Source organism: Eleutherodactylus coqui, chromosome 6 (assembly GCF_035609145.1).
Source record: "Eleutherodactylus coqui strain aEleCoq1 chromosome 6, aEleCoq1.hap1, whole genome shotgun sequence".
NCBI classification, from domain to species: Eukaryota; Metazoa; Chordata; class Amphibia; order Anura; family Eleutherodactylidae; genus Eleutherodactylus; species Eleutherodactylus coqui.
The window spans coordinates 234,537,227-234,560,011 of record NC_089842.1 but is presented as its reverse complement, the minus strand read 5'-3'; the positions used below and the strand labels follow the sequence as shown (position 1 = coordinate 234,560,011).

General features: G+C 46.3%; 1 protein-coding gene across 1 annotated transcript; it reads right to left on the bottom strand.

Annotated features, from left to right (window-relative positions):
• Positions 1 to 630: 630 nt before the first annotated feature.
• On the bottom strand, positions 631 to 22,183 carry RAB25 (RAB25, member RAS oncogene family). Its single transcript, XM_066609125.1, has 5 exons — positions 21,968 to 22,183; positions 6,454 to 6,649; positions 5,819 to 6,015; positions 2,032 to 2,112; positions 631 to 1,298 (listed from the first exon to the last, which is right to left on the bottom strand). Exons 1-5 carry the CDS (start codon positions 22,005 to 22,007, stop codon positions 1,162 to 1,164), a joined length of 651 nt encoding a protein of 216 aa, XP_066465222.1. The 5' UTR covers positions 22,008 to 22,183; the 3' UTR covers positions 631 to 1,161.
• Between the last annotated feature and the right edge of the window lie 602 nt (positions 22,184 to 22,785).

Here is a 22,785-nt window from a genome sequence, read left to right as displayed (position 1 = left end):
TACTGACCCCCACACTAGCCCCAGTAGTAATAATGACCCCCCACAGTGGCCTCTGTAGTAATTCTACTACTAGTGGGGCCAAAATAGGGGACACTATTACTAATAGTATTCCCTATATCAGCCCCAGTAGTAATAGCACCCCCCAGAGACCCACATACGTACCCCCTCCTCCTCATCAAAGCGTTGTTGCTCCACTGTTCAGGACGTCAATGTGTGCGTCCAAACGCCTCCTTCCCTCTGCTCTCGCGGAGCCAAGGAGGAGACATCAGGGGAGGAGGATCCCGGTTGTACACTGACGTCACAGTGTGTTCCTAGGATCAGTGCCACTAGCAGCGCCGCTGAGTGAATACCGTCAGACAAGCCGTGGCACCCCGGTCGGTATTCACTACCATGGTGAGCGGGCAGCTGGCGTGCATGCCAGCAGAGAGGGCTCTGAGTGTCACCTCTGGCACACGTGCGATAGGTTCGCCACCACTGACCTAGTGGAATCTACACCACAACAAATTGCTGCGGTTCTGAAGGCCAAAGGAGTCCAACCCACTACTAGATGGGTCTGTAATAAAGTGGCCATTCGGTGCATAGCTAAGCTTTAGTCACAAATCTTCTATGGACTGAATGAGGCAAAATTACAAGTGTTTGGAAAAAACTGTATTTTCATACAAAGTTGCAAGTAATGGACAATCGGCCTTAATTTATAAAACATTATTCATATTCTTACAGTGTTTATAGTTAACCACTAAATGTGCTGCTTTCTAGATTAGTGAGGAAAAGTCACATCTGGTGCCTGACGGGGCACCATGTTAGTTGGGGGGGGGCTGGTACAGATTAAGTATTGGGGCCCAAGATCTTCATACTACCCCTTGAGTATATTTGGTACTTCAAGCTACGTCCAATTATTCTTTCTGCTTCAAGACATCTCAGAAGTGATATAGAAACCCAAACTCAAAAAGCATGGATCAAGGTTTACAAAGTCCTTGCAGATGAGGGGAGTACCAAACCTGGAGAGAAACCATCGGGCCGAGGTTGAGGAACCCTCCATATTTCACATCTTATCCAGGCATCGATATACATCACGAGTTCTCCTTCCTCTAAGATCTTAGCAATCCTTTCAGATGTCCTCAGATGTCTCTCAAGCTTCTCCTACACCCTGCGATGGACTACCTAGATGTTTTGGCAACAAGCCTTCTTGGCTTCGGTGTTATGAGCTTGAGACTGAGTAGTGGGAGCGTCATTAGATAAGACCACAGTGTTTTCTTTTGGGGCTTCTCCTTTGCTCCTTAGAATCTTCTTGTAGATGTCTAGAAGATGAGAGGATCAGATGGGTGGTGAATAGGGTTGCCAGCTTTGACAAAAAAAAAAAATACCAGCCATAACAACTCTCATAGTGACCCCAGTAGTTTCCCCAATAGGAATAGTAGCCCCAGTAGTAGTATTGCCCCCCCCCCCATGGTAGCCTCAGTAGTAACAGTGACCCCACAGTGGCCCCAATAGTAATAATGTCCCCCACAGTAGCCCCAGTAATAATAATGACCCCAGTAGTGTCTCCAGTAGTCATAATGATGCCATATTGTGCCCAATAGTAATAGTGACCCCAGTAATGGTCCCAATATAAATAGTGCCAAGGCCCAAGTAATAGGGTCCCCTCTTTGTGTTCTCCCCATACTGAACCTCTAGACTGGCAGCAACCTCACACCGTCAAGTATTTCACTCACCGATTCTCTCTAGCTCCTGTTTGGCCGCCACTGTGGTAATCAGAGGTGACCCCAAACCTCTCCCCCCCGACATCTACGACCTGCACAACCTGTGCACATGGCAGATGCTTGGGAGGGAAGAGGTATTAATGGCCGGTAAAAAATAAATACCGGCATCGGCCTTTTCACTTAATTAGCGTCCAGGTGGCGAGAACCCTCCTGGGCCGGCCATACAGGACACCCTTGTAATCCATTTTCCAACATGTCATATCTATATACTCTGATCTAGAGAAGCGCTCCTCATCCCCCTGGAGACCCCACAAGCGGATGACACACTCACCCCTGAGAATTGTTTCGAAGGCCAGTTCAACGTTGGTGGAATCAAGCGCTGACGTTTCCATAAATAACAAGTCGTTACTGTCTGTGAGGAAGAAGAAACAAAGATGGCGTGAGGGATTTCTCGTGGGAAACTTTCTACATGATGCTGCTGGGCTCAACAGGGGACCATCAGGGACACCTCACAGCGACGAGATTCCACATTTGTTTTATTAGTTAAAACCAGATAAACATTGTCCATTTTTCTAATCTGTTTTTACTTTTTGATTGTACCATTTTTTATTCTCTTGCTTATACATGACTATAGGGGTGGCCACCTCATCTGGACATGACTATGGGGGCGGCCACCTTGTCTGGACATGACTATGGGGACGGCCACCTCGTCTGGACATGACTATGGGGATGGCCACCTCGTCTGGACATGACTATGGGGATGGCCACCTCGTCTGGACATGACTATGGGGATGGCCACCTCGTCTGGACATGACTATGGGGATGGCCACCTCGTCTGGACATGACTATGGGGATGGCCACCTCGTCTGGACATGACTATGGGGATGGCCACCTCGTCTGGACATGACTATGGGGATGGCCACCTCGTCTGGACATGACTATGGGGATGGCCACCTTGTCTGGACATGACTATAGGGATGGCCACCTTGTCTGGACATGACTATAGGGATGGCCACCTTGTCTGGACATGACTATGGGGGCGGCCACCTTGTCTGGACATGACTATGGGGGCGGTCACCTTGTCTGGACATGACTATGGGGGCGGCCACCTTGTCTGGACATGACTATGGGGACGGCCACCTTGTCTGGACATGACTATGGGGACGGCTACCTTGTCTGGACATGACTATGGGGACGGCCACCTTGTCTGGACATGACTATGGGGGCGGCCACCTTGTCTGGACATGACTATGGGGGCGGCCACCTTGTCTAGACATGACTATGGGGGCGGCCACCTTGTCTGGACATGACTATGGGGGCGGCCACCTTGTCTGGACATGACTATGGGGACGGCCACCTTGTCTGGACATGACTATGGGGACGGCCACCTTGTCTGGACATGACTATGGGGACGGCCACCTCGTCTGGACATGACTATGGGGACGGCCACCTCGTCTGGACATGACTATGGGGATGGCCACCTCGTCTGGACATGACTATGGGGATGGCCACCTCGTCTGGACATGACTATGGGGATGGCCACCTCGTCTGGACATGACTATGGGGATGGCCACCTCGTCTGGACATGACTATGGGGATGGCCACCTCGTCTGGACATGACTATGGGGATGGCCACCTCGTCTGGACATGACTATGGGGATGGCCACCTCGTCTGGACATGACTATGGGGATGGCCACCTTGTCTGGACATGACTATAGGGATGGCCACCTTGTCTGGACATGACTATAGGGATGGCCACCTTGTCTGGACATGACTATGGGGGCGGCCACCTTGTCTGGACATGACTATGGGGGCGGCCACCTTGTCTGGACATGACTATGGGGGCGGCCACCTTGTCTGGACATGACTATGGGGACGGCCACCTTGTCTGGACATGACTATGGGGACGGCTACCTTGTCTGGACATGACTATGGGGACGGCCACCTTGTCTGGACATGACTATGGGGGCGGCCACCTTGTCTGGACATGACTATGGGGGCGGCCACCTTGTCTAGACATGACTATGGGGGCGGCCACCTTGTCTGGACATGACTATGGGGGCGGCCACCTTGTCTGGACATGACTATGGGGACGGCCACCTTGTCTGGACATGACTATGGGGACGGCCACCTTGTCTGGACATGACTATGGGGGCGGCCACCTTGTCTGGACATGACTATGGGGGCGGCCACCTTGTCTGCACATGACTATGGGGACGGCCACCTTGTCTGGACATGACTATGGGGGCGGCCACCTTGTCTGGACATGACTATTGGGGCGGCCACCTTGTCTGGACATGACTATTGGGGCGGCCACCTTGTCTGGACATGACTATGGGGGCGGCCACCTTGTCTGGACATGACTATGGGGGCGGCCACCTTGTCTGGACATGACTATGGGGGCGGCCACCTTGTCTGGACATGACTATGGGGGCGGCCACCTTGTCTGGACATGACTATGGGGGCGGCCACCTTGTCTGGACATGACTATGGGGGCGGCCACCTTGTCTGGACATGACTATGGGGGCGGCCACCTTGTCTGGACATGACTATTGGGGCGGCCACCTTGTCTGCACATAGCTATGGGGGTGGCCAATTTGTCTGCACAGGTATTATTGTATCCTGACGCCACTTCCTGGTGGAGCCAAGATTGACAGGGGTTAAAGCCCCCTGTACGCGATTGGCTGCTGATCTGCTTGGCCTGCAGGTCAAGAAGGGCAGCGCGGGGTTGGCAGCAGGGACGCAAAATTTCCTAGCAGCATCTTTCCCGGCGCCCGTGGGCCACATTGTCTGCACATGACTATGGGGGTGGCCACCTAGCCTGGACATGACTATGGGGATGGCCACCTAGCCTGGACATGACTATGGGGATGGCCACCTAGCCTGGACATGACTATGGGGGTGGCCACCTAGCCTGGACATGACTATGGGGATGGCCACCTAGCCTGGACATGACTATGGGGGTGGCCACCTAGCCTGGACATGACTATGGGGATGGCCACCTAGCCTGGACATGACTATGGGGATGGCCACCTAGCCTGGACATGACTATGGGGGTGGCCACCTAGCCTGGACATGACTATGGGGGTGGCCGCCTAGCCTGGACATGACTATGGGGGTGGCCGCCTAGCCTGGACATGACTATGGGGGTGGCCACCTTGTCTGCACATGACTACGTGGTTGGCCATCTTGGCTGAAGTAACTGCACTGTAATCACTATCACTGTTTAGAGCTGTTGTCTGTCTACTCGTTAGCAGTATACCAGTACTGTGAAGGGATCACTGAGGGGCACTGTTAGCCTGGGTTAACACAGGGCAGATTTGCCGCAGAAATTCCATGTGGAATTTCACTGTGGCAGATCCACCTGTGGCCGCTAATCCCGGGGTTAGCCAGCCATGTGGACCAGATTTGTCAAAAATCTTGTCCATACGGGACGGCCAATCTGTCGTGGCAAAGCCGGCAGAGGCCGGCGCGGCGGCATGGATTCCCCGGCCGCAGCATGTCTAATTTTTTTTTCCCCTTTGCGGCTGCGCTCTCCTCTATGGGAGCACTGGCCACAACGAAAAAGCATGTGGCCAAGCCGCTCCAAACCCGTGGCTAAGTGCCGCGGGTAAGTGCCGCGGGTTTTGAAGCTGCGCTTTCCCGGTGGAAATCTTGCAGTTTTTTGCTGCAGCAAAACCGCGGGATTCCACCCTGTGAGAAGCCAGCCTTAGTATGAGGGGCCACCAACGGACACTATTGCTGGGAGGGAATACAAAGAGTGTGGCTTAGCATAAAAGTGGGGTGGCTTAAAAAAATTTCCCACACAGCGCAAGACTTTCTCCTCTTACAAAAGTTGGTTAGTATGATCTCAATACAGCAATTTTTTACCTTGGACGACTGCACATGTGTTTTCATCGGGGCTCCTCCAGTAGTGTCTTATCCCCCATGAGAAGAAATGATGGGGCATCTTGAAATCTAGTATGCCCGATCCTTCCTTCATCCAGCATCAGCGGCTGGTAACCGCTATACACTGATGGTGGGCTGATGCAGCTGAAGTTGGTGTTCTCAGCCGACATGTATGTGGGCACCCTTATCCTCCCTTCATATGTGGGCGCCCCCTGGTGGTTTATATTACCTGCATACATCTTGGCTTCTTCCGTTGGCACCTCCCGAGCCTCGTCTTTCAGGTCAGACTTGTTTCCAACCAGCATCACGAGGATACTGGCGTCCGCATGGTCATACAACTCCTTGAGCCAGCGGTCCACACTCTCATAGGACTGATGCTTGGTGATGTCATACACCAGCAGAGCGCCGACGGCCCCCCTGTAATAACTAGAAGAAGAGGAAGTGCATTGGACGAGCCCGCCAGTAACTAAGATGGCGTTTCAGACATATGGGAAAACTTAGAACCATCCTGCTTTTTGGCAAGATTTTTTTTTTTTTAACCGTGCCAAAAAGAGGCGGAGTTATGTAAATGTGCATTCTACAAGTTTGAAGGTTGGAAAGGGGAGGGGCTTACAAAAACCTGAGATGCCGCAGTATGTCGCTTCAAAACCCGCGCCACTTTTCTGAAACTTCATGTCATGTGACCAAAGTCGCCGCGTATCCCTTGCCTAATGGTTGGAAACTGTTCATAGAGTTGCTTTTCAGCTCCATTAAAATTTGCGTGAAGCGACTCTGTGGACGCTGGCGCCCCCCCATGTCTGTGGCTGGGGATGCATGTGGACACCTCTCCTTCCCTCGCCCCCAAAAATTACCATTTCAACTTACGCGGACGTAATAGCTCTATAACGCTCCAGTCCGGCCGTGTCCCAGATCTGAGCTTTCACCAGGTGTCCGTCCAGGGTCAGCGTGCGGGTGGAGAACTCCACGCCTATCGTGGTGCGGCTGTCGTGGTTAAACTCATTCCTGGTAAATCTGGACAGTAGGTTGGTCTTACCGACCCCGGACTCTCCGATCAGAACCACTGCGGGAAACAGAAGAGCGTGAGAACCATACTTTACATGTAATGCTACACCTTACCTGCAGGTGGCGGCATCAGGTTGAAATATGTATCTATTAATGGAAATTACGTGTTTTCACGTGTGATATTCGCGTGTTGCGAGCTGCACAAATCTTGCACAATTGAATGGGGTCAAACACATGAGCGATGTTTTCCTGTATAGCATTGCGATGCAATAATCTAATCATAGCATGTTCTATCTTGCTGCGTGATCTCGCATCGCAACACCCATTGTCTTCAGTATCACCACAAGCATTGTGAGGTCTCCAATGGGAAACAATGGGAGACACTCTCCGAGTTTGACAGCTGCGGCGGGGGATCCCCGCATCCCCGAAGTGGGGATGTCACTTTGATGGCGGGTGCTATATGGGGAGTGATTCATGGCTCCATATCGCCCTCGCCCATGTGAGGCCTCCTACACACGACCATATGCGTTTTTACGTTCGCTCGCACGCACTCTATTATCACATGAATAAATAATTACCGCTATTGACTCCGCATTTTCCGCCATTCCCACGGGCCGCTGCTGCGTATTGGCAAAAAATATGCAGTAGCGATAAAAACCACCGATCGCTATAAAACATGGGGCTAGACTCATCGGTTAGCGTGGCATATAAAGTCGGTTACCAGTCAGCATGCGCTATTTATCCGGGTGCAGACAAAAATCGTTCATCTGGAATCCAGTGGAAGGATGGTTGCGATTTTTATGCAATTTTTTTTTTTTTTTTTAAATCAAGGCCTGAGGGTGAGATACACCAGCTCAGCAGGACAGTATCATACATGGGATTAGATACACCAGCTCAGCAGGACAGTATCATACATGGGATTAGATACACCAGCTCAGCAGGACAGTATCATACATGGGATTAGATACACCAGCTCAGCAGGACAGTATCATACATGGGATTAATTACATCAGCTCAGCAGACCAATATCATACATGGGATTAGATACACCAGCTCAGCAGGACAGTATCATACATGGGATTAGATACACCAGCTCAGCAGGACAGTATCATACATGGGATTAGATATACCAGCTCAGCAGGACAGTATCATACATGGGATTAATTACATCAGCTCAGCAGACCAATATCATACATGGGATTAGATACAGCAGCTCAGCAGGACAGTATCATACATGGGATTAGATACACCAGCTCAGCAGGACAGTATCATACATGGGATTAGATACAGCAGCTCAGCAGGACAGTATCATACATGGGATTAGATACACCAGCTCAGCAGGACAGTATCATACATGGGATTAGATACACCAGCTCAGCAGGACAGTATCATACATGGGATTAGATACACCAGCTCAGCAGGACAGTATCATACATGGGATTAGATATACCAGCTCAGCAGGACAGTATCACACAAGGGATTAGATACAGCAGCTCAGTAGGACAGTATCACACATGGGATTAGATACACCAGCTCAGCAGGACAGTATCATACATGGGATTAGATACACCAGCTCAGCAGGACAGTATCATACATGGGATTAGATACACCAGCTCAGCAGGACAGTATCTTACATGGGATGAGATACAGCAGCTCAGTAGGACAGTATCACACATGGGATTAGATACACCAGCTCAGCAGGACAGTATCATACATGGGATTAGATACACCAGCTCAGCAGGACAGTATCATACATGGGATTAGATACACCAGCTCAGCAGGACAGTATCATACATGGGATTAGATACATCAGCTCAGCAGACCAATATCATACATGGGATTAGATATACCAGCTCAGCAGGACAGTATCATGCCTGGGATTAGATACACCAGCTCAGCAGAACAGTGTCATACATGGTCTTAGATACACCAGCTCAGCAGGACAGTATCATACATGGGATTAGATACACCAGCTCAGCAGAAAGGTATCATACATGGCATTAGATACACCAGCTAAGCAGGACAGTGTCATACATGGGATTAGATACACCAGCTCAGCAAGACAGTATCACACATGGGATTAGATACACCAGCTCAGCAGGACAGTATCACACAAGGGATTAGATACAACAGCTCAGTAGGACAGTACCACACATGGGATTAGATACAACAGCTCAGTAGGACAGTATCACACATGGGGTTAGATACAGCAGCTCAGTAGGACAGTATCACACATGGGATTAGATACAGCAGCTCAGTAGGACAGTATCACACATGGGATTAGATACAGCAGCTCAGTAGGACAGTATCACACATGGGATTAGATACAACAGCTCAGTAGGACAGTATCACACATGGGATTAGATACAGCAGCTCAGTAGGACAGTATCATACATGGGATTAGATACACCAGCTCAGCAAGACAGTATCACACATGGGATTAGATACACCAGCTCAGCAAGACAGTATCACACATGGGATTAGATACACCAGCTCCACAGTAAAGTATCATACATGGTCTTAGATACGCCATCTCAGTAGGACAGTATCACACATGGGATTAGATACACTAGCTTAGCAGGACAGTATCATACATGGGTTTACATACACCAGCTCAGCAGAAAAGTATCATACGTAGGATTAGATACACCAGCTCAGCAGGACAGTATCATGCCTGGGATTAGATACACCAGCTCAGCAGAACAGTGTCATACATGGGCTTAGATACACCAGCTCAGCAGGACAGTATCATACATAGGATTAGATACAGCAGCTCAGTAGGACAGTATCACACATTGGATTAGATACACCAGCTAAGCAGAAAGGTATCATACATGGCATTAGATACACCAGCTATGCAGGACAGTGTCATACATGGGATTAGATACACCAGCTCAGCAAGACAGTATCACACATGGGATTAGATACACCAGCTCAGCAGGACAGTATCACACAAGGGATTAGATACAACAGCTCAGTAGGACAGTACCACACATGGGATTAGATACAACAGCTCAGTAGGACAGTATCACACATGGGATTAGATACAGCAGCTCAGTAGGACAGTATCATACATGGGATTAGATACACCAGCTCAGCAGGACAGTACCACACATGGGATTAGATACAGCAGCTCAGTAGGACAGTATCACACATGGGATTAGATACAGCAGCTCAGTAGGACAGTATCACACATTGGATTAGATACACCAGCTAAGCAGAAAGGTATCATACATGGCATTAGATACACCAGCTATGCAGGACAGTGTCATACATGGGATTAGATACACCAGCTCAGCAAAACAGTATCACACATGGGATTAGATACACCAGCTCAGCAGGACAGTATCACACAAGGGATTAGATACAACAGCTCAGTAGGACAGTACCACACATGGGATTAGATACAACAGCTCAGTAGGACAGTATCACACATGGGATTAGATACAGCAGCTCAGTAGGACAGTATCATACATGGGATTAGATACACCAGCTCAGCAGGACAGTACCACACATGGGATTAGATACACCAGCTCAGCAGGACAGTACCACACATGGGATTAGATACAGCAGCTCAGTAGGACAGTATCACACATGGGATTAGATACAGCAGCTCAGCAGGACAGTATCACACATGGGATTAGACACAGCATCTCAGCAGGACAGTATCCTACATTGGATTAGATACAGCTGCTAAACAGGACAGTATCACACATGGTATTACATACACCAGCTCAACATGACAGTATCACACATATAATTAGATACACTAGCTCAGCAGGACAGTATTACACATGGAATTAGATACACCAGCCCAACAGGACAGTATCATACATGGAATTAGATACACAAGCTCAACAGGACAATATCATACATGGGTTTAGATACACCAGCTAAGCAGGACAGTATCACATGTGGAATTAGATTCAGCAGAACAGTTTCATACATAGAATTAGATATAACAGAACAGAATCACACATGGTCTTAGATAAAGCAGGACAGTATCACACATGGGATTAAATACAGCACGACAGTATCATGCAAGGGATTAGATACAGCAGCTCAGCAGGACAGTATCCCAAAGGGATTTAGATACACCAGCTCAGCAGGACAGTATCACACATGGGTTTAGATACAGCAGCTCAGCAGGACAGTATCGTACATGGGTTTAGATACACCAGCTCAGCAGGACAGGATCATACATGGGATTAGATACACCAGCTCAGTAGAAAAGTATCATACATGAAATGCGATACACCAGCTCAGCAGGACAGTATCATACATGGGCTTAGATACACCAGCTCAGCAGGACAGTATCACACATGCGATTAGACACAGCATCTCAGCAGGCCAGTATCATACACGGGATTAGATACACCAGCTCATCAGAAAAGTATCATACATGGGTTTAGATACACCAGCCCCAGCAGGACAGTATCATACATAGGATTAGACACAGCAGCTCAGCAGGCCAGTATCCTACATTCGATTAAATACAGCTGCTAAACAGGACAGTATAACACATGGTATTACATACACCAGCTCAACAGGACAGTATCAAACATATAATTAGATACAGTAGCTCAGCAGGACAGTATCACACATGGAAATAGATACACCAGCTCAACAAGACAGTTTCATACATTGACTTAGATACACAAGGTCAGCAGAACAGTATCATACATGGGTTTACATACACCAGCTCAGCAGGACAGTATCATACATGGGTTTACATACACCAGCTCAGCAGGACAGTATCATACATGGGATTAGATACAGAAGCTCAGTAGGATAGTATCACACATGGGACTAGATACACCAGATCAGCAGGACAGTATCATACATGGGATTAGATACAACCTCTTAGCAGATACGTATCATACATAGGCTTAGGTACACCAGCTCAGCAGGACAGTATCACACATGGCATTAAATACACCAGCTCAGCAGGACAGTATCATGCCTGGGATTAGATATACCAGCTCAGTAGAACAGTGTCATACATGGGCTTAGATACACCAGCTCAGCAGGACAGTATCATACATGTAATTAGATATACCAGCTCAGCAGCGCAGTATCACACATGGAATTAGATACACCAGTTCAACAAGACCATATCATACATGGGTTTAGATACACCAGCTCAGCAGGACAGTATCACATTAAGGATTAGATTCAGCAGAACAGTATCATACAGAGAATTAGATATAGCAGAACAGTATCACACATGGGCTTAGATAAAAGGAGGACAGTATCACACATGATACAGCACTGACAGTATCATGCAAGGGATTAGATACAGCAGTTTAGCAGGACAGTATTATACATGGGATTACATACACCAGCTCAGCAGGACAGTATCACCCATGGATTTAGACACACCAGCTCAGCAGGACAGTATCTTTCATGGGCTTACATACACCAGCTCAGTAGGACAGTATCATACATAAAATTAGATACACCAGCTCAGCAGGATAGTATTGTACATGGGATTAGATACACCAGCTCAGCAGAAAATTATAATACAGGGGCTTTGATACACCAGCTCAGCAGGACAATGTCACACATGGGAATAGACACAGCATCTCAGCAGGACAGTATCATACACGGGATCAGATACATCAGCTCAGCAGGACAGTATCGAACATGGGATTAGATACAGCACCTCTGCAGAAAAGTATCATACATGGTAGTAGATACACCAGCTCGGCAGAACAGTATTACATATGGGATTAGATACACCAGCTCACAAGGACAGTATCTTACATGGGCTTAGATACACCAGCGCAGCAGAAAAGTATCATACATGAGTTTAGATACACCAGCTCAGCAGGACAGTATCATACATGGGATTAGATACAGCTGCTAAACAGGACAGTATCACACATATAATTAGATACACTAGCTCAGCAGGACAGTATCACACATGGAATTAGATACACCAGCCCAACAGGACAGTATCATACATGGAATTAGATACACAAGCTCAACAGGACAGTATCACATGTGGGATTAGATTCATCAGAACAGTATCATACATGGGATTAGATATAGCAGAACAGTATTACATATGGGATTAAATACAGCAGGACAGTATCATGCATGGGGTTAGATACAGCAGCTCAGCAAGACAGTATCACACATGGGATTAGATACAGCAGCTCAGCAAGACAATATCATACATGGAATTAGATACACCGGCTCAGCAGGAAAGTATCACACATGGAATTAGATACACCAACTCAGCAGGAAAGTATCACACATGGAATTAGATACACCAACACAGCAGGACAGTATCATACATGGGGTTAGATACACCAGCTCAGCAGGACAGTATCGTACATGTGGTTAGCTACACCAGCTCTGCAGAAAAGTATCATACATAGGTTTATATATACCAGCTCAGCAGGACAGTATCGCACATGGAATTAGATACACCGGCTCAGCAGGAAAGTATCACACATGGAATTAGATACACCAACTCAGCAGGAAAGTATCACACATGGAATTAGATACACCAACACAGCAGGACAGTATCATACATGGGGTTAGATACACCAGCTCAGCAGGACAGTATCGTACATGTGGTTAGCTACACCAGCTCTGCAGAAAAGTATCATACATAGGTTTATATATACCAGCTCAGCAGGACAGTATCATACATGGGTTTAGATACACCAGCTCAGCAGGAAAGTATCGTACATATGTTTAGACACAGCATTTCAGCAGGACAGTATCATACATGGGATTAGATACAACAGCTCAGCAGGACAGTATCATACATGGGATTAGATACATAAGCTCAACAGGACAGTATCATACATGGGATTAGATACACCAGCTCAGCAGGACAGTATCACACAGGGGATTAGACACAGCAGCTCAGCAGGACAGTATCACACATGGCAATAGATACACCAGCTCAGCAGGACAGCATCGTATATGGGATTAGATACAGCAGCTCTGCAGAAAAGTATCATACATGGGCGTAGATACACCAGCTCAGCAGGACAGTATCAAACATGGGATTAGATACACCAGCTCAACAGTACAGTATCATACATGGGTTTAGATACATCAGAACAGTATCATACATGGGATTACATTTATCAGCTCAGCATAACAGTATCACACATGTGATTAGATACAGCAGTACAGTATCACACATGGGATTAGATACAGCAGAACGGTATCACATATGGGATTAGATGCAGCAGGACAGTATCATACATAATAGGATTAGATACAGTGACTCAGCAGGAAAGGATCATTCACAATAGGATCAGATACAGCGTCTCGGCACATGACCGGTAAGGCCGGCTTCACAGGGTCGTATTTGCACATGTAATACACAGAGGATAGAACCCATTGACTTCAATGATTTTTTTCACATTTCCATATTTTGCTCGTGTATTTCAGTTGCATTAAAAAAATATGCTCTATCAATCCGCTTATTTACGTACCAAAGGTCCCCATAGAAGTCAACGGGGAATGGGGGGAGGAGCGCAAATACACGCGATGCGCAAGGAGAATTCCAGTGGCAGAAGATCACATCTGGCGCTCATTAGATTAATTAGACATTTCAATGTGTGTCTTTGTGCCTCGCGGGCAAATATAGATGCCCTGCGGGCAGAAAAAGTACCGCAAGATACGCTGAAACCCGTGCAGAAAAGTCTCGTTCAGTGTGCAAATACGTTGCACTGAGGCGCACAGCAGCACGGTATCACACATAATAGGCTTAGATACAGCAGCACGGTATCACACATAATAGGCTTAGATACAGCAGCCGCTAAACAGCACGCTGTCCGTGGGAACTCTGTGAACAATGGCGCAGCTTGTTGGAGCTGTCAGTTTGACCCCGCCTGCATCCTACGGACAGCGCGATGGGCGTTTCACCCTCTTTCCCACACCGCAGCGGCCTACGTTGGGACTTGCAATAATATTCACGCCCGTCTACTTCACTTCTGATGTGACAGAAAGGCTGCCAAACGGGTTTCAGGAAGCCATAATGGTAGGAGCTGATAGCAGCCTGTATCACAGAGGCGAGGATTAGATACACAGCTCAGCAGACAGTATCACAGAGGCGAGGATTAGATACACAGCTCAGCAGGCAGTATCACAGAGGCGAGGATTAGATACACAGCTCAGCAGACAGTATCACAGAGGCGAGGATTAGATACACAGCTCAGCAGACTATCACAGGAGAGGATTAGATACACAGCTCAGCAGCCTGTATCACAGAGGCGAGGATTAGATACACAGCATCACAGGAGAGGATTAGATACACAGCTCAGCAGACAGTATCACAGGAGAGGATTGGATACACAGCTCAGCAGCCTGTATCACAAAGGCGAGGATTAGATACACGGCTCAGCAGGCAGTATCACAGAGGCGAGGATTAGATACACAGCTCAGCAGACTGTATCACAGGAGAGGATTAGATACACAGCTCAGCAGCCTGTATCACAGAGGCGAGGATTAGATACACAGCATCACAGGAGAGGATTAGATACACAGCTCAGCAGACAGTATCACAGGAGAGGATTAGATACACAGCTCAGCAGACAGTATCACATAGAATAGGATTAGATACACAGCTCAGCAGACTGTATCACAGGAGAGGATTAGATACACAGCTCAGCAGACTGTATCACATATGATAGGATTAGATACACAGCTCAGCAGACAGTATCACAGGAGAGGATTAGATACACAGCTCAGCAGACTGTATCACATAGGATACGATTAGATACACGGCTGAGCAGACAGTATCACAGGAGAGGATTAGATACACAGCTCAGCAGACTGTATCACATAAAATAGGATTAGATACACAGCTCAGCAGACAGTATCACAGGAGAGGATTAGATACACAGCTCAGCAGACTGTATCACATATGATAGGATTAGATACACAGCTCAGCAGACAGTATCACACAGGATAGGATTAGATACACGGCTCAGCAGACAGTATCACAGGAGAGGATTAGATACACAGCTCAGCAGACTGTATCACATAGGATACGATTAGATACATGGCTGAGCAGACAGTATCACAGGAGAGGATTAGATACACAGCTCAGCAGACAGTATCACATAAAATAGGATTAGATACATGGCTCAGCAGACTGTATCACATACGATAGGATTAGATACACGGCTCAGCAGACTGTATCACACAGGAGAGGATTAGATACACAGCTCAGCAGACTGTATCACATAGAATAGGATTAGATACACAGCTCAGCAGACAGTATCACATATGATAGGATTAGATACACAGCTCAGCAGACAGTATCACAGAGGCGAGGATTAGATACACAGCTCAGCTGACAGTATCACATATGATAGGATTAGATACACAGCTCAGCTGACAGTATCACATATGATAGGATTAGATACACAGCTCAGCAGACTGTATCACATATGATAGGATTAGATACACAGCTCAGCAGACTGTATCACACAGGAGAGGATTAGATACACAGCTCAGCAGACAGTATCACATATGATAGGATTAGATACACAGCTCAGCAGACAGTATCACATATAATAGGATTAGATACACAGCTCAGCAGACAGTATCACATATGATAGGATTAGATACACAGCTCAGCAGACAGTATCACATATGATAGGATTAGATACACAGCTCAGCAGACAGTATCACATAGAATAGGATTAGATACACAGCTCAGCAGACAGTATCACATATGATAGGATTAGATACACAGCTCAGCAGACAGTATCGCATATGATAGGATTAGATACACGGCTCAGCAGACCTTATCACATATGATAGGATTAGATACACGGCTCAGCAGACAGTATCACACATGATAGGATTAGATACATGGCTCAGCAGACAGTATCGCATATGATAGGATTAGATACACGGCTCAGCAGATAGTATCACAAAGCATAGGATTAGATACATGGTACAGCAGACAGTATCACACAGGATAGGATTAGATACACAGCTCAGCAGACAGTATCACATAGAATAGGATTAGATACACAGCTCAGCAGACTGTATCACATATGATAGGATTAGATACACAGCTCAGCAGACAGTATCACATATGATAGGATTAGATACACAGCTCAGCAGACAGTATCACAGGAGAGGATTAGATACACAGCTCAGCAGACAGTATCACACAGGATAGGATTAGATACACAGCTCAGCAGACAGTATCACACAGGATAGGATTAGATACACGGCTCAGCTGGCAGTATCACACAGGATAGGATTAGATACACAGCTCAGCTGGCAGTATCACATAGAATAGGATTAGATTCACAGCTCAGCAGACTGTATCACATAGGATAGGATTAGATACACAGCTCAGCAGACAGTATCACACAGAAGAGGATTAGATACACAGCTCAGCAGACAGTATCACATAGAATAGGATTAGATACACGGCTCAGCAGACTGTATCACATATGATAGGATTAGATACACAGCTCAGCAGACTGTATCACATAGAATAGGATTAGATACACAGCTCAGCAGACTGTATCACATATGATAGGATTAGATACACAGCTCAGCAGACTGTATCACATATGATAGGATTAGATGCACAGCTCAGCAGACTGTATCACATATGATAGGATTAGATACACAGCTCAGCAGACTATCACATATGATAGGATTAGATACACAGCTCAGCAGACTGTATCACATAGAATAGGATTAGATACACAGCTCAGCAGACAGTATCAGAATAGGATTAGATACACAGCTCAGCAGACAGTATCACACAGGATAGGATTAGATACACAGCTCAGCAGACAGTATCACACAGGATAGGATTAGATACACGGCTCAGCTGGCAGTATCACACAGGATAGGATTAGATAAACGGCTCAGCAGAGAGTATCACACATGATAGGATTAGATACACAGCTCAGCAGACTGTATCACATAGAATAGGATTAGCTACATAGCTCAGCAGACTGTATCACATAGGATAGGATTATATACAGTAGCTCAGCAGACAGTATCACACAGGATAGGATTAGATACACAGCTCAGCAGACAGTATCACAGGAGAGGATTAGATACACAGCTCAGCAGACAGTATCACATAGAATAGGATTAGATACACAGCTCAGCAGACTGTATCACATAGAATAGGATTAGATACACAGCTCAGCAGACTGTATCACATATGATAGGATTAGATACACAGCTCAGCAGACTGTATCGCATATAATAGGATTAGATACACAGCTCAGCAGACAGTATCACACAGGGTAGGATTAGATACACAGCTCAGCAGACAGTATCACACATGATGGGCTTAGATACAGCAGCACTATTTCCCAAGAAGGCAGGTGTGCAGTACATATCCCCGTATACGGATTACGATTCCTCGTGAGACTTTTGCTCCCAGGTTATTCTAAAAATACCTGGTTGTAAATTGCTCAGCGATCACGAACATTAGACTGTTTGCAGTTCATACTGGGAGAAATCACAGCAAATAGAACTACCAGTCCCAGCGTAGAGATTAGAAGGGAAAAAATAACCTGTTTATCATCATGATCTCTAGAGGTGTGTCAGTCCTCACTGTGATTCTAGCATTCTATTCATGCACCTGGAGGCTCAGGATGAGGGTACTATAGTGATACCCTGGGAGAGGTCAGGAGACACAACCCTTATCTGGCGTTCTGTTGTCAGGACACATTTTATGGGTCAGGTGGAGTTTGTAGGTAAATACTGTATGTGATAAGCATCAGGAGTGTGTGATAACCATGGAGGAAAGGTTATGCCTCCTACTTCCTAGACTTATGGAACAAACACACTACACACAATGGACCTCTAGCTTCCCAGGGCTGTCATCTCCACCGGACCTCTAGCTTCCCAGGGCTGTCATCTCCACCGGGGGAACCGGAAACTAGCAATAATATCTGATTTTTGGAGTCTCTTCTCTGTTCACATCCAAATAAAAGGAATCAGATTTTGTCAGTCATGGAGGCTGTAAGGCTTATAGTTCTGAGTAATCTCCCACAATGCACTGGAGAAAATCACTAACATTTTGAATGTACGTAAGTCTTCATTAATCAAATCTTGCCATAGAATGACTAAAGAATGCCATGTAATTTATAAATAATACCGCCATACAGTGCCTACATAATAGCACTATACAGGGCCTGTAGTACCATATAATGAACAATGAATTGTGCTATAAAGTACTAAAATAATACCGCCATACAGTATTCTCACCAAACAGTGCCTAAATAATACCACATTTATTATTAATACTTATTTACACGGAGCGATGATCGCTCAAAATCGTTTGAGTGACAGTTTTGAGCGATCATCTTTGCATAACTCTTAAGTAGCTAATTAGCTACTTAAGGGTATATTCACACGTCCATATATCAGCTGGGTTTTCACGTCTGGACTATATACGGTGTCCCTTTCTGCAGGGGAAGGAGGCGGGCCGGGAGCAGTGCACTGAGCTCCCACCCCCTCTCCACCCCTCGCCACTGTTTACAATGGTAGGGGAAGGATGGGGCGGAGCTAACTCTCCCCTCCCCCTGTCGTCCCGCCGCCTCCCATTGCAAATAGTGGCGAAGGGCGGAGAGGGGGCGGGGGCTCAGTGCACTGCTCCCGGCCCACCTCCAGCCCCTGCAGAAAGGACACCTTATATCGGCCGGGTGTGTAGGCCTATATACGGATTTGTGAATAAGCCCTAAGAGTACTGCAGGCGGAGCGGGATACCGCTGTGATAGCTCAGAGAACAATGCAGCTGTTTTGTATATGCACAGTGTCCTGTTGAGCTGCTAGCTCCGAGAAACATCAGGATACCAGCTAAAAGAATGTTATCAGTGCCGCCCGCTGAGAAAAATCAGCATGCGGTGGTGATAAGGCTCATCGCTCATTTCTAGCTTGATAGAAATAAGTGATGAACGAATAGTGCACGATGGCAGCTCATTTAGACAGAATGATTATCACTCAAAAGATGGCTTTTGAGCAAATTGTGAGCAACAATCATTGTGTTTAAAGAGGCCCACAGCAACATAAGAGTCAAGTAATAGTGCCATGGAGTGCATAAGTAATATCACCATACAATGGCCAGGAGAAAGGGCTATTCATTACCTAAATACCATCATCTCATATTGCCTAAATAATACCAAATATACAAGGCCCACATCAAAATATAATGGTGCCATACAATGCTTAAATAATACAACTCTATAATGCCATGCAATGACCAAAAGAGTGCCCTTCAGTACCTAGATATCATCATCTCACAGTGCCTAAAGAATACCAATATACAAGGCTCGCATCAATTTACTATAGTCAAATAATAGTGCCATACAGTGCTTAAATAATACCACCATACAGTGCCATGACCAAAAAAGAGTACCATTCATTACCTAAATATCATCATTTCATAGTGCCTAAAGAATACCAATATACAAGGCTAACAGCAAGATATAATGGTCAAAATAATAGACCCATGCAATGCTTAAATAATACCTCCATACAAGCCATGCAAAAACCAAAAAGAGTACCATTCAGAACCTAAACATCATCACCTCATAGTGCCTAAATAATACCACCATACAGTGTCATGTAGCGGACAAAAAAAAAAGCATCATTCATTACTTAAATATCATCATCTCATTTTGCCTAAATAATACCAATATACAATGCCCACAGCAAGATAATAGTGGTTAAATAATAGTGTCATACAGTGCTTAAATAATACCACCATACCGTGCCATGCAGTGACCAGAAAAGAGCGCCATTCATTACCTAAATATCATCTCATAGTGCCTAAATAATACCAATATACAGAGCCCACAGCAAGATATATAGTGGTTAAATAATAGTGTCATAAACACCACCATACAGTGCCATACAATGGCTAAAAAGAGTACCATTCAGTACCTAAATATCATCACCCCCACAGTGCCCAAAAAATTGCCACAATACAGTGTCATGCAGTGGCCAGAGAATAGTGCCATTAAGTACTTAAATATCATCTGCCAGTACCTAAATAATACCAATATTCAAGGCCCGCATCAATATATAATGGTCAGATAATAGTGCCATACAGTGCTTAAATAATACCACCATACAGTGCCAAGAAATGACCAGAAAAGAGTGACATATAGTACCTAAATATCATCACCACACAGTGCCTCAATAATACCACTATACAGTGCCATGCAGTGGACCAAAAAGACTGCCATTCATTACCTAAATAACAAAGTGCTTAAAATATACCACCCTACAGTGCAAATAAATGGCCAAAAAAAAACGTCATTCATATCATCACATAGTGTCTACATAATACCAATATGCAAGGCCCACAGTAAGATATAATGGTCAAAATAATAGTGCCATACAGTGCTAAAATAATACCACCATACAACGCAATGACCCAAAAGAGTACCATTCAGTGCCTGAATATCATTACTTCACAGTGCCTAAATAATACCAACATATAGTGCCATGCAGTGGCCAGCAGAATTCAGTATGTAAATATAATTTTACAGTGTCTAAATAATACCAATATACAAGGCCCGCATCAACATACAATGGTCAAATAGTGCCATACAATGTTTAAATTATACCACCATACAGTGTCATGCAATGGGCAGAAAAGAGGGCCAATCAGGATCTAATACATCACCTCATAGTGTCCAAATAATACCACCGTACAAGGCCCGCATCAACATATGATAGTCAAATAATAGTGCCATACAGTGCTTAAATGATACCATTATACAGTGTCCAAAAAAGTACTATTCAGTACCTAACTATCACCTCCAGTGCCTCAGTAATACCAATGTATAGGGTCCAGAGCAACGTAATGCCCAAATAATAGTGCCATACAGTGCTTGAATTATACTAGCACATGGTGTTATACTACTCCAAAATAATACCACCATACAGTGCCCACAACACGAGAAAATAGCCAAGCAACAGTGCCATGCAGTGCACACATAATACTGTCATACAGTAAAATACACAGAGCCTACATAAGGTGACCATAAATAATACTGCCACATATGCACACTCAGACTGTTCATGTAGACTGGAGGGCGGAGCATGGGTCAAAGGTTCTGGCATTTGATGCCCCCCTTGTGACCTATGCCCTCTTTCATGCCATCCTCACCTGGGATCAGTTTTAGGGGTGCCACTGGTAAAACGGCCCCCGCCCAAGCACTGAAGCCTTGCATTGGGCCCTACATATTGGGGCCCCATAGCTGGAAGTCAAAGACTTATTTTTCTTAAAGGGGAAATGCTCTGCAATCATTAAACACAAGATAAGCGTGTGGGACTTTGCCGGGCACCGACGGTCCAGGTGGCAGCAGGTGTGTGAAGGGGAAGGGGCGGACAGGCTCACCTTTGAACACAAAGTTATATTCGTCCTCTTCGGGTTTCATGGCTGATCTCCCTCCGCTGTGCCCTCCTGATACCGGTTCTGCACCCTTCGTGGTGCGGCGTGGCCTTAGTACCCTGTGCCCCTTGCTGATCTGCAGGTGGCAGAGGGGATTCCGTGCATACCTGCAGCGCTTCCTGCAGGAAGGTGGAGTGAGGTGTAATGCGGTGACTCAGTGGGCGTTCTGCTGCTTACCTCCTCTCCATGTTTGATTAGGTGTCGCCTTTCAGGACTAACAGGTAATGCGGATGGCTGTGGCCTGCAACTACTGTGATGCAATGGCCCAACCTAGGATTAACCATGTCCCCGCTGGAGCCAGAAAATGATGAGAAATGTAGTGCAGTGTGTGGTTCTGCCAGTCTTACAAAAAAGGCTTAGATACAATGTCTCAGCAGACAGTATCACACATCACGGGGTGTGGGCTTAGATACTGAGGACCAGAGATCAGAAGTCAACTTTGTAGGCAGAAGACAGTGACAAGATGCAGCAACACTAAGGCCGCCTGCAGACGGGCGGGTCGTATCCAGCGACGAGGATTCTCGCCGCGGGACCCGACCCGAGCGCCTGCAGGGACCAGCGCGTACTCACCCGCGCCCGCGGCTCCGGCTGTTTGATGTGCGAGCCCCGCACAGAAATAGAACATGCCGTGGTTTGTTTGCCGCAATCCTATGCAGGCTTCCAGCATGGGAAAAAGAAAGTTTTGAAAAAAAAAAATCGGTTCTGCACATTTCCGACGACGAGCTGCCGCAGCCATCTGCAATACTGAAAAAGAGGGCAGGTAT

Excerpts from the sequence above, each read along its gene's own strand:
- RAB25 (XM_066609125.1), bottom strand. The coding sequence starts at position 22,007 with ATGAAACCCGAAGAGGACGAATATAACTTTGTGTTCAAAG. Across the intron at positions 6,650-21,967 it reads ATATAACTTTGTGTTCAAAG|TGGTTCTGATCGGAGAGTCC; the intron begins GTGAGCCTGTCC and ends TGTTTCCCGCAG. Across the intron at positions 1,299-2,031 it reads CTTCGAAACAATTCTCAGGG|ACATCTACAAGAAGATTCTA; the intron begins GTGAGTGTGTCA and ends CTCATCTTCTAG.